This window comes from Gavialis gangeticus, unplaced genomic scaffold (genome assembly GCF_001723915.1).
Source record: "Gavialis gangeticus isolate Ggan-Ray unplaced genomic scaffold, GavGan_comp1, whole genome shotgun sequence".
Classification (NCBI taxonomy): Eukaryota; Metazoa; Chordata; order Crocodylia; family Gavialidae; genus Gavialis; species Gavialis gangeticus.
This window is the reverse complement of record NW_017729018.1, coordinates 8386044-8396702: the sequence shown is the minus strand read 5'-3', so window position 1 is coordinate 8396702 and position 10659 is coordinate 8386044. Positions and strand designations below refer to the sequence as shown.

General features: G+C 46.1%; 1 protein-coding gene across 1 annotated transcript in view; it reads right to left on the bottom strand.

The window, feature by feature from the left end:
- ATCAY (ATCAY, caytaxin) overlaps nt 1-10659 on the bottom strand; it is a 31273-nt gene that overhangs the window by 11498 nt on the left and 9116 nt on the right. The window contains exons 3-7 of the mRNA XM_019513378.1: nt 5277-5341; nt 3674-3895; nt 2490-2675; nt 1465-1567; nt 680-811 (exon numbers count right to left, since the gene is read on the bottom strand). Of these exons, the coding sequence (XP_019368923.1) occupies nt 680-811; nt 1465-1567; nt 2490-2675; nt 3674-3895; nt 5277-5341 (708 nt within the window). The remainder of the gene's footprint in view (nt 1-679; nt 812-1464; nt 1568-2489; nt 2676-3673; nt 3896-5276; nt 5342-10659) is intronic.

Sequence of the window (10659 nt, the reverse complement as noted above, 5' to 3'; positions counted from 1 at the left end):
TATAGTTATGTGAACATTGCCATGGTTGTCTCCAACATACAAGCATTTTATCTAACAGTCTAGTGAAATATAATAAAAATACTACTGAAAATGTAGCACCAAAGTGACATAAAATGACAGTTACCTTCTATTTTACGTTTATGGAAAACAAGTCTTTACATGTTGTCCCTTTGCTCTTATATGCCACAACTCAGGCAGGTATGAAGTAGGAACACAGTACCCTACTCAGGAAAGAGATGAAAACTGTCTGAATCCGTTCTAACTGCTCCACCTGATGGCATCATTTCAGTACTCTGGGATTGCTGTTACCAATATCCAACTTTGAAAGAGTCCATGATGCCTCAAGGAAGTTGCAGACTGTTAGCCAGGGAATAAACTACCAATCTTGCTCCCTTTCTGTTGTGAAGGATAGATCTATACCAATAATGTGATTTGAGGTGCTCAGCACCTCTTTTGTTGTTGCTGCTGCTTAATCCTCAGTGGAATTCAGACCTCTACATGCATCCAGTCCTAAAGTACTTTGCATGGGTACATGAAGGCCAAAAGCACCTTTAAAGCTGGAGTCCTAAGGGTCACTGCCAGTAGGGTGCCTTTACACTGTTTCGGCCCTACCTTAGAGTAGAGTAGCAGAGTCCAATTAGACTGTAGGATCATGGCATTAATTAAGCTGGTTTCTCACCTTCTGTCTATCATCTGATAGCATTTCTTCAACCAGCCCAGGCCCGGCATCCTCCGACGTGGTGTGGCTCCATTCAGATATACGATCATATAGTCTTCGGCCACCAGCAACTCCAAGCTGCTGATAACATACCTGATGGATGGAAATTGAAAGCAGAAATGGGGTGAAACGTCAGAAAAGTAAATGGATGGATTGGAGTTTCTTTTTTTTTATCTTCACATGCCTTTGCCCCACAACATTAGCAGACTAAGAATTCCTCAGTCTGCTAATACGTCCCCATGCTTTACCACAGGGAGTCCAAAAAAGACTGGAATTGAAAAACTTCCTGGTCTTTTTTGTAGAGAAGATACCTCAAACCTTTCATAAGGTGTCTTTGCAGGAGTCATGGAAAGGCTATGGTCTTGAGTCATGAGCTATGGTCCATACTCTTATGTGCACCCTTTGCCCAGGAGTAGCATCTATTAAACCTTTTCAGTCCCATCTGGAGGATCCCTATCCTGGACATGTTTTTTTAGCTGGCTGTAATATGGGCATCCATTAACACTGCATGTTAGATTGCTTTGGCTTTTCAGACATGCAGGAGGACACCATGGAGGACAGGGCATCTAGTGGCATTCAGCCATATACACTCAGGAGCTTCATGGATTCCTCCTTGTTCATTTTTTCCAACGGAGGTTCTTCATGCAGTGGGTTCAATAGGCAGCACAGACGCTAGCATCCCTAGTCCCCATGCACGTTCCCTTCCTTGCCTCCCCTCTGTCATGCACCTGTGCATAGCCACTTACAAAAAGAGATTCTCCATGATGTAATGGTAGTCAGCCAAGTTACTGTCTGGGAGATAGCAAGCAGCAAAGACAATGATGGCATTGAGACCTTCTCCATAATACCCTAATAGAGAAAGAGACGGATAGCATGACAGTCGGAAATGGAACAGACAGCAGCGAGGTCAAAGGGGAGCTTAATGGGGCATTTTTACAGCTAGACCTATGCTCATGCTGTGCTCTATAACTCTACCCCCACCTTAGACAAGTATCCTGAGCCCACACAGCACACCTCCTGGAGCCATGTACCACTATAAACCACCACTGGCTTAATTGCTCCAGCTCTGGGCTTCTTTATAATTTTTAAATAAAGCAAATAACTACACTTTGCAGTGTGCCCTAAACCTATTTAGATTTGGATTCCAGCAAACTACAACGAGAACTGGATTCAAGTAGAGTCCAAGTGACAGTCCAGTCCTGAAGAATTTTACCATGGGGGCCACAAGGACCTCCTGTTTGATCTTAACATGTTTTATCAGGTCCCATATCTGCTTTCAGTCAAGAGAGGTATTCACAATTGTGATCTGATTATTTCATCTTGGGAAATGAAGCAGTTGTTGGACTTAGGGGAAGGAGGGTTTTCTATCCCGGCTGAACTACTGACATATTGCTAGACCTGGGTCAAATCACTTGGGCTAGTAAATTTGGGCTTCTCAGTTTTCAGGACTCATTTTCAGAGCTGCTGAATATCTGCTGTATTAGGAGACTTCAGCATGAGCTAAGGGTGCCCTGCATCTTGAATTCAGACCTTATATTTATTGCTGCAATTTGTTAGTGTGCTCTGGCTGTTATGTAGCTGGGTTTCTTAGTGTGATATGAAACATCACTGTCTGCTATTGGACATGTACAATAAAAATCTCTTGCTTTCTAATGTTATGGCCAAGACAACCAGTTATTCAATCTTAATCGGCCCATCAGCTTAAGAAACAAACTTTTGAAAGAAACTCCAGCAGGGCCATTTAACACACCATGGCTTTCCTTTCCCTTACCTCCATGTGTCACCACTCTCATGTAGGGTTTGATCATCTGCAGATCTATGCGGTGTTCCTGCTCCCCAATGATAACAGTCCTCCAGAGTCTCCCATTGGTAGTGCTGCCATCTTCTGCCACTCCATCCCCAAACAGATCAGCACTGTCCCCAGGCATGTTCTTGGCTGTGGCTACAGGTGTATCATCTGAAAAAGGGAAAGTGAGCACGCTGGTGAACATCTCTGTGAGACTGGAGAGAGTTTCCAGGTGCTCACCCTCCTGCAGTAAGGTTATAAGCCTGAATCTTAGCTTCTTCTCTGTTCACTGGTCTACACATGGAAGTTAATTCAAAATAAGTTAGTATATGAATTCAAAGTGGGGTAACTATTCTGTGTTATTTTTGCTTTGGGAAAATGTTAATCTCAGAATAAATGTGATTTATTTCAAATGAGCTCTACTCACATCCAAAGTAGATTATTTTTATTCCATAGTAAGAGCCTCCACTTAGGAAGTTAAACAGGAATAGCTGTTCCAGGACAACTCCCAGTGTAGACAAGCCATTAGTAAGGCCACGGGAGGCAGTAGCAACCACAGATTAAGAATGAAAATTTTCCTTTCATGCTTTGGTCTGCCCTAGGTTTGTGTTTATTGCAAATAATTAGTTGTGCTCCCTTGTCAAACTGCAGTAGAAACCGTAGCAATGCCTTGTGCTCTATACTGCTGCAGTCACAAAGGATCACAAAATGCTTTTTGATCCTTGTGCTGTCCCCTTGGGTGTTTCACAGCAGCATTATGCAAGAGTTTGGGTAAGTGACTGAGGGTCACTGTATAAAACTGACCTTTGGGGGAGGTGGGGGGATTTAAGGAGGAAGAAGGGAATGGTCTGTGGTGGAATTTGTCTTGATGTTAATGCCCCCTCCTTGTGAAAAGTAGCAGAGCATATGTACTGATCACATCTGGCCAGGACCACAATGCTATGCCTTGTCAGATGCTTCATTAATTTTGTCAGGGATGCGAACATTTATGCCATTGGAGAATGTATCCAACCATCTAGCATTATAAGTCCTGATGACCTCAGGAATTTGTAGCAGTATTTCGGAGCTAGCAGACCCCACTGGCCATACTTTTGACAGTGAAGCAGGGTGAAAAGAAAGGTGGCTGGAGTTAGTCGAGCACTAGACCGAGGCCTGAACTTGTCTTTTACCTTCCCATTCCAGCTCATTCCCATTTCCCAGGAACTCCAGGGAGTCCGTCTCATCTGGGGTTTCAATGTCATCCACGTTAATGTCCAGATCATCAGGGGTGTCCAGGAAGTCATCAGACAGGATGGAGCCCTCACTGTGGTCCAGTGAAATGTTGATTTCAGGTGCTATGAGCGTCTTACGCTTACGATGCGCCCCGTTAAAGTTTAACGTGTTAGGAGGAGCTGCAAGTAAGGAAGAAAGAAAGAAATAATTTCTCCTAATGACCTACTCTTTTAGCAAGACATTGAGTGTATGGATCCCTTTATATAAAAAGCATTCTTACACCTCTCTGCAGTAGATATTATTATTCCTATACCAACAAGGTCCAAATTGGGCACATGCATTAGGGCAGCCAGCGAGAGTGCCTTGAGAACAGAGATCAAAATATCATATTAAGAAATTGCCTCTTAGCTTACTACAACCAAGGATGCACTTAAAGTGTGGTTATTATTTAGAAACCCCTTTATGGGTTTCTCCTACACATGCATTAATGCACAATGGTTACTGCACATTTAGTTTAGTACCTGTAGTAACAGGTACTAACTAAATGTGCAGTAACCAGCAGCTGGTTATTACAGGTATCTGTTATTACAGGTACTAAACTAAACGTGCAGTAACTAGGTGCACACCTTTTTAGGCTAATTCTACTGTGCATTAGCACATTAGTATGCGTTTTGCCCGTTGTGCTAATGCACAGTAGAAATTAGTCTACTGTGCTTGAAGCATCTTGTGTAGACGCGCCTACTGAGGCACAAATATACTACGCCATTTAACCAAAACAAGGCAGCATCAGTGGCAAGAGCCAGGAGCAGAAGCTAGGAGTCCTGACTCCAAGTTTTCTCTTCTAACTACTAGGCAACACTCCCAGCACATTATTTTGCAGTTTTCAGTTTTCACAGCTGTTATGCACGACTGAGGAATCTCCAGATTCCATCTGTCTCCTGAGCTGGAGACGTTACCGGACCTAAATGTTCCCCCAGCAAGAGCTTCTATTTAGTTAATAATGCTTAGCACTAATATAATGTTTTCCCTTATCGGAAGGAGCGGTGCAGACAGTAACTAACTGTCATTTACGACCCCTCATGATACAGGATCAGTATCATCATTCCCATCTTACAGGCAAGTATATTGAGACACAGGGGCCCTGTTTACAAAGAAACTGGGTCTAAAAATACTGAAGTATGGATGTCTCTAGACCCTTGGGCCATATGTTCCATGTTCGCTAGGACTGTCCTGTTCTGAACGCCTGTCCCAGGCATCCTGTAGATTTCTTCAAATGAGCACTTTTGTCCCACATTCAGAAACCTCCCTGCCAGATTTTGTTAAGCACTCACTACTTCAATAGGAGCCCACAGGACTATCAGCACCTTTGAAAACGTCCGTTTCCACCACTGCTGGTGAAACTGGAACAGACAGAAATCTTCACTGGTTTCATTACCCTTGCCAAAGTATTCTGGTTAAACCTTGAAGGGAATTTGCTCCTACTGTAGCCACAGCCTGCTCCGACATCTGACTTTTGCAAAATGCCTCTTCAAAGTCAAAATATGCAAGGCCAATACTTACAAGATGTGTTCTCGTCTTCTGTAGGGCTGCCCAGAGACTCCATTCCTGTCTCTTCTGGGAGAGGTCTGCAAAATACAGCCAGTGCAAAGTATCCAGAGACCAAGATAAGGAAGCAAAAAGAACAGAGTTAGCAGGGGATGCCCCAAATCAAATGTTCCCATTTCAGTGCTTGTGGCTTCAAAGCTACTATTTTTTGAGCACATGATTCTTATTGTATTTATTAAGCCATCCTACATGCTGGATGTCGATGGCATGAGTCAAACTCAAGGTACAAGGTACATCCAAAAGAACCAACCAGCCCCAGTACTATACAAAACATAACCAATGATCCTTAAGCCGAGACCTCCTCTCACTGAGCTGCCTAGCAACAGAGACCGACTCACAACTCATGCAAAGTACCGGAAGGGAAAATGGGTTGGTAGATGTAAAAAGTGATTAAGTGACTCCGCAGTGATCTAGAAAACACCAGCTGAAGAACACAGAACCCACCAGATCTCCAAGGCATCTAGTGAAGAGCCCCAGAAAGGGAGTCTGAAGCAGATCTCTAGACAGAGGAATCCCTAACCCTGGGCTGGGCTTATCTGAACCTAGGGATGGAGAAGACATTCACCTTCATCAGCCTTAACCTCTGGGTGAGAACAGAGAACCAGGACAGAGCTCATGGTTTGGGACCTCACAGTACAATGAACTTTATATGGCGTTTCTTGATACCAAAATACTAAGATGCTGTTCCATTGGCTTGGCACCCCTGACCTTATACATATAGGCAGACAGTGTTGCCCACAATGGATGGAGGGATCTACAGTCCTTCATGGTCGATGTACTGGGAAAAATTGGCAAAAGACTCCAAGTCCATTCTTTCATACGTCTTTTACCTAGATCTCATGGTTTGGCTGGGAATAACCCAAACAACTGCCAATTAGTTCTGGCAGTATTTTGCGATCCAAAGTCCTTCATGGCCAACTGCATGAAGCCCACTCTGCTCTCCTCAAAGCTGAGCTACTAGGGACTATAGATTCTCTTTGATGGTGCATCAGTGACTAATTTCCTGCTGCCAGCAATGCATGAACAACCTAATGACAATGCTTCTGGGACCCCAGTCACCAATCTGTAGCACCTGGCTCTGTCAGATCTGTGCGCGGAGGAGGCCCATTCAGAACTAACATTTAAGGCATTCTTTGCTTTTGCAGAACAGCCAAGCCTGCCAAACCGGCTTGCTCTCATGGCTGGCAAATTCTCATAGGGAGGCATATTTAATTTCTTTTCATTGGTGGAAAAATACCTGGAATATTTCTTTCCCGGCCTACTCGGATGAGACTGTTCTGAATCGAACACTGCATTATTAACTAGTCCTGGATCTAGACCTCATAGTACTAAATGCTCAACAAACACAGATTGGAAAGATGGTTCCTACCCCAAGTAGTGCTGACAGGTGGAGACAGATAGAGAGGAGAAGACCAAACAGGCCAGTGTGTGAGGCAGTGGTATCATTTAGTGATAGCCATGGCCATCGCCTTCCCTCACCTAACCCCCCAACAACTTCATGTGGCCTCTCAAAGCATGAGTGTTTCTGTGCAAGGTGAACATGGGTCATAGGCATGTTTTCTCTGTCCTGGCCTGGTATTTTTGCACAGGGATAAAAGGGGAGGAAAATCTGGCTCTTAATACAAGAAGTGCTTTGCAAAATGTCTATTCACCATCCTACAAGGAGTATCACAGTCGAACGTGTACACTGCCTCTGCTGCTACTGAGCATTATTGATCTTTTTAGCATCCTGCAGATATTAACTGATTCATCCTCATAGCAGCTCCTCTCAAGGGAAATTAGGATTATTGTCTCCTTTATGTGAGGGAGGAAACTGGTGCCATAAGTGAACTTCACTACAGTATAAGGGAGTCAGCACCAGGGATGGAATTAAAAGTCCATGGACCTTGGCTTCCTGTTTCAGAGCTTGCACCCTTGAATCATGCCTTTCCCAGCTCAGTCCTGGCTCTCAGTTGTGCAAGACTTGATGATCAGACCCGAAACCTGCAGCGGTTTTGTAATACACGAAAATATACACTTGGACAAGAGCACCAGCAGGCTGGGTAGTTTCACTGCTTGTGACCTACCCAAGAATTCAAACCCATGACCATCTCCGGGAGTACCAGGCTGACATGACACATGGCCCCGCTGGGCTGTTACCACCACCCCGCGGTACAGCATGATGGGTCAGCACATTCAGTTCCTTCCATCAGGCGCTTGTGCTCCCTGTGGCATAGACACTTTTCTACAAGAGGATCACTGCAAGGCTCAGAAATACCAATTTAATTACCATCTTGCTTTCAAATGCAAGTCCTGGAGCCAGGCTCTCTGCTCACTCGGACTAATGTAAACCCTGTGTAATTCTGAGGAAGCCAAGGCTGGAAAGTGAGATGAGAATCTGTCCCCCAGTTCATACACGTGACACTTCTCACCGTGCCAACTCTTTGAATGCTGCCCTGGGCGCTCTCTTGCACGCGGCGTATGCTATCCTGAAGTCCAGGGGGCACAGTGTAACGCTCCATGCTGCTTTCTTTCTGCTAATTGCATAGCAATCCATGCTAGAGCTTGCATCCCATTAGCCAGCACTTGCTCAGAGCTGTGGGAAGACGCTTTGCAAAGACAGAAGCCAAATCCTACAGATCATGATGCCAGTTGCAAAGCAACAGAGAACTGGTTTTGACTGGCACACTCATATAAGGGAGGGCCTTATGAAACTCCAGAGGCTTCTTTCTGCACTGCCGTGACGCTGCAACCACCAGACACATTAAACAGTATGAATATTTAGATTAAGGGATAATCCTCCTGGAGCTGGTGGTTTTATATTTATGAATGTACGAGTTCTGATCAAAGGCTCAGTGGTCCCTTCATATCAGACAGCGTTCCCCTGAACTGACAGGAACGAATAATATTCCTAGATCTATTGAAAAGATCCACAGGATCCGTTTTTTTTCCCCAGCTGGGCTGAATATTTGACTGTGATTTGACCCCCACTGCCTGACAGCCCAGGGATGCAGTGTCCAAAAAAAAGCCCATCCATCTCTCTGATTGATCCGAAATACATGCTGCAGTGAGGCTCTATGGTTTATAACAGAGACCCAGGATTTTCAGATCCTTTAGAATAGTCTTTCTAAAAGTAGAAGGAAACAAAACAAATCTATGAAAAGGATGCTTAACCTGTTAGCTCCCAGTTCCTCGGGTGAATCTTGCCTTGGATTGTCCTTCCCATGTGCAGCTAGCTTAAGATTACTTCCTTTCCCAGAGTTTCCTGAATAAAGCAGCTTTTCTAAGGGTCCTGTGCCACCATTTTGCTCTGTGCTGATCATATGATGCCCAGTTTCACCATATGAGGCACTTGCTCTCAGTCAGCAAACAGCCCGAGCCTCTCCTTGCTGCGATTAGATGGATGCTTTGCGCCCCAGTGAGCATGCTCCCGCATCCACCCCAAGGCATCACTACAGCATCATTGCAGGACTGGAGTCACAAACAGTGCAGACCGGCTGTAGACAGGAGATGAAACCTTGAGGGAGTAGAGGATGGTGGGGGGGGAGGATTTATTTTCTTGCCTGCTCCAGTGAGATCAGTCTTGCGTTGTGTTACAGCTCTCTGCCTGGAGCTGCAATAATTCACATTTAATCTGCATCTTTGCAAGGAAGAATCGGGAAACACAACCTACAACAGCTTTCCATAGAGCGAATATTCCCCTCCTGTCCTAGGCAAGGAACTGAATGGGAAACAGGGTGTGTTTTTGTAGCCAAATGGGTTAATCACAGCTAAGCAAAAATAGATGCTCAGCATGTCCTTGGGGAACGAGCTACTGCCGCCAATGCAAGCTGGAAGGCACAGACTGCGGCCTCTGGGCTCTGTGATTTTTAAAGCCGAAGGGGACCAAATGGCTTTAAATAATGCTTCGAGTCCAGCTAAACGCAGGCAGTTGAGCAGGAGCTTGGGCATTTTTCAGGTCACTGTAACTGGTTCCATTTTATTTACATTATACACTGCAGCATCTTTGCCAATTCAGTTCCTGTGCAGCAGAAGCAAAGGCAGACCAGGGAACCTGGGCTTCAGGCTGCCTGGTTTCTAACTGCACTGCCACTGACTTCCCACATGACCCTGGGCATGTCGCTTCCCCTGCCTGGGCTTCACTTTCCCTGTCTGCCAGCTGGGACTGTTGATACCAGCCCAAAGCTTTGTGAGCTCTAAATGGGAAATACCTTGAGAGAACTGAGTATTATTAATGGACAATGAGTCTGTCACTCACTTCAGCAGCCACAGAAAAATGGATACTTGAGGCTCTGGCATCAACATCACAGTTTGGCCCAGTGGATGGAGCACTGGACTCAGACTCAGAAAGCCTGGGTGTCACTCCTGCCTTGGTCCTTGGCCTCCTTGGGCACATCGCTGCTCCTCTGTTTCCCCGCCCACTGTCTGGCCTACTTAGGCTATAAGATCTTTAGGGCAGGGCCTGCTTGCTGCTATGTGCAGCACCTAGCACAAGGGACCAGATCTCAGGTGGCTTATAGTTCCTATAGGGGATGGTCCCCAGCAGTGCCCAGTGTAAGGTTTGCAAGCAGCATGCTGCCCGAGGGAACTCTCCTGCTGCACTGCTGCCACAGGAAATAAAAAAGATTCCAACAACGGCAAAGCATGAAGCTGCCCATGGTTCATCGCTTGCTCGGCATTGCAGCCCCCGAGCTAGTGAGGGTTGGGGACCATGCTTTAGGTGCTTCTGCAGTATAAATATCAGTGATGCTGAAGAAGGTCGGGATTCAGGTCCCAGCTTTCTGCAAATCTCCTTGCTTTCTCATCCCTCCTTGTCAGTTTGGGGTCCTCATCCTCCTGGCAATAAGCAAGGCCATTCCCATCTCCTGGAAGATGCCTCACTGAGTCTAAGCCTTCTTTTGGGGGAGAAGGGCAAATGAATGAAAAGGAGCAGGGTACCAGGGATGGCAGACAGAGGTGCTTAGATGAGCTCTGCAGCTGGCACTTGCATAAATAGAGCTACGCTAATCCTCCAGTGAAAAGAGAAGACAGGAGGCCTCTTACTGCACTGGGTGCCCTGGCAGGGTCTTGCACACAACAACCGGCGATGCATAGTGGGTCTCTGTCCTGCAAACACAGAGGCGCTGTCGCCCGGGGACAGGGGGATTCTGCTGCAGCTGGAGAGAGGAGATGGCTCGCTGACAGGGCCCTTCACCCCCGCAGCACAGGTGCCACGGATCCCCTCCTGTTGGATCTGAGTCCCGTCTGGCACTGCCAGCTGCCTCCAGTCTCAGCATGGAGCTGGGCCGCTGGCATTCTGCACAGGTATCTCCAGGAGAAGAGAGAGAGGAGTGAGGCAAGTGCTGGCCCACTTTGGGTG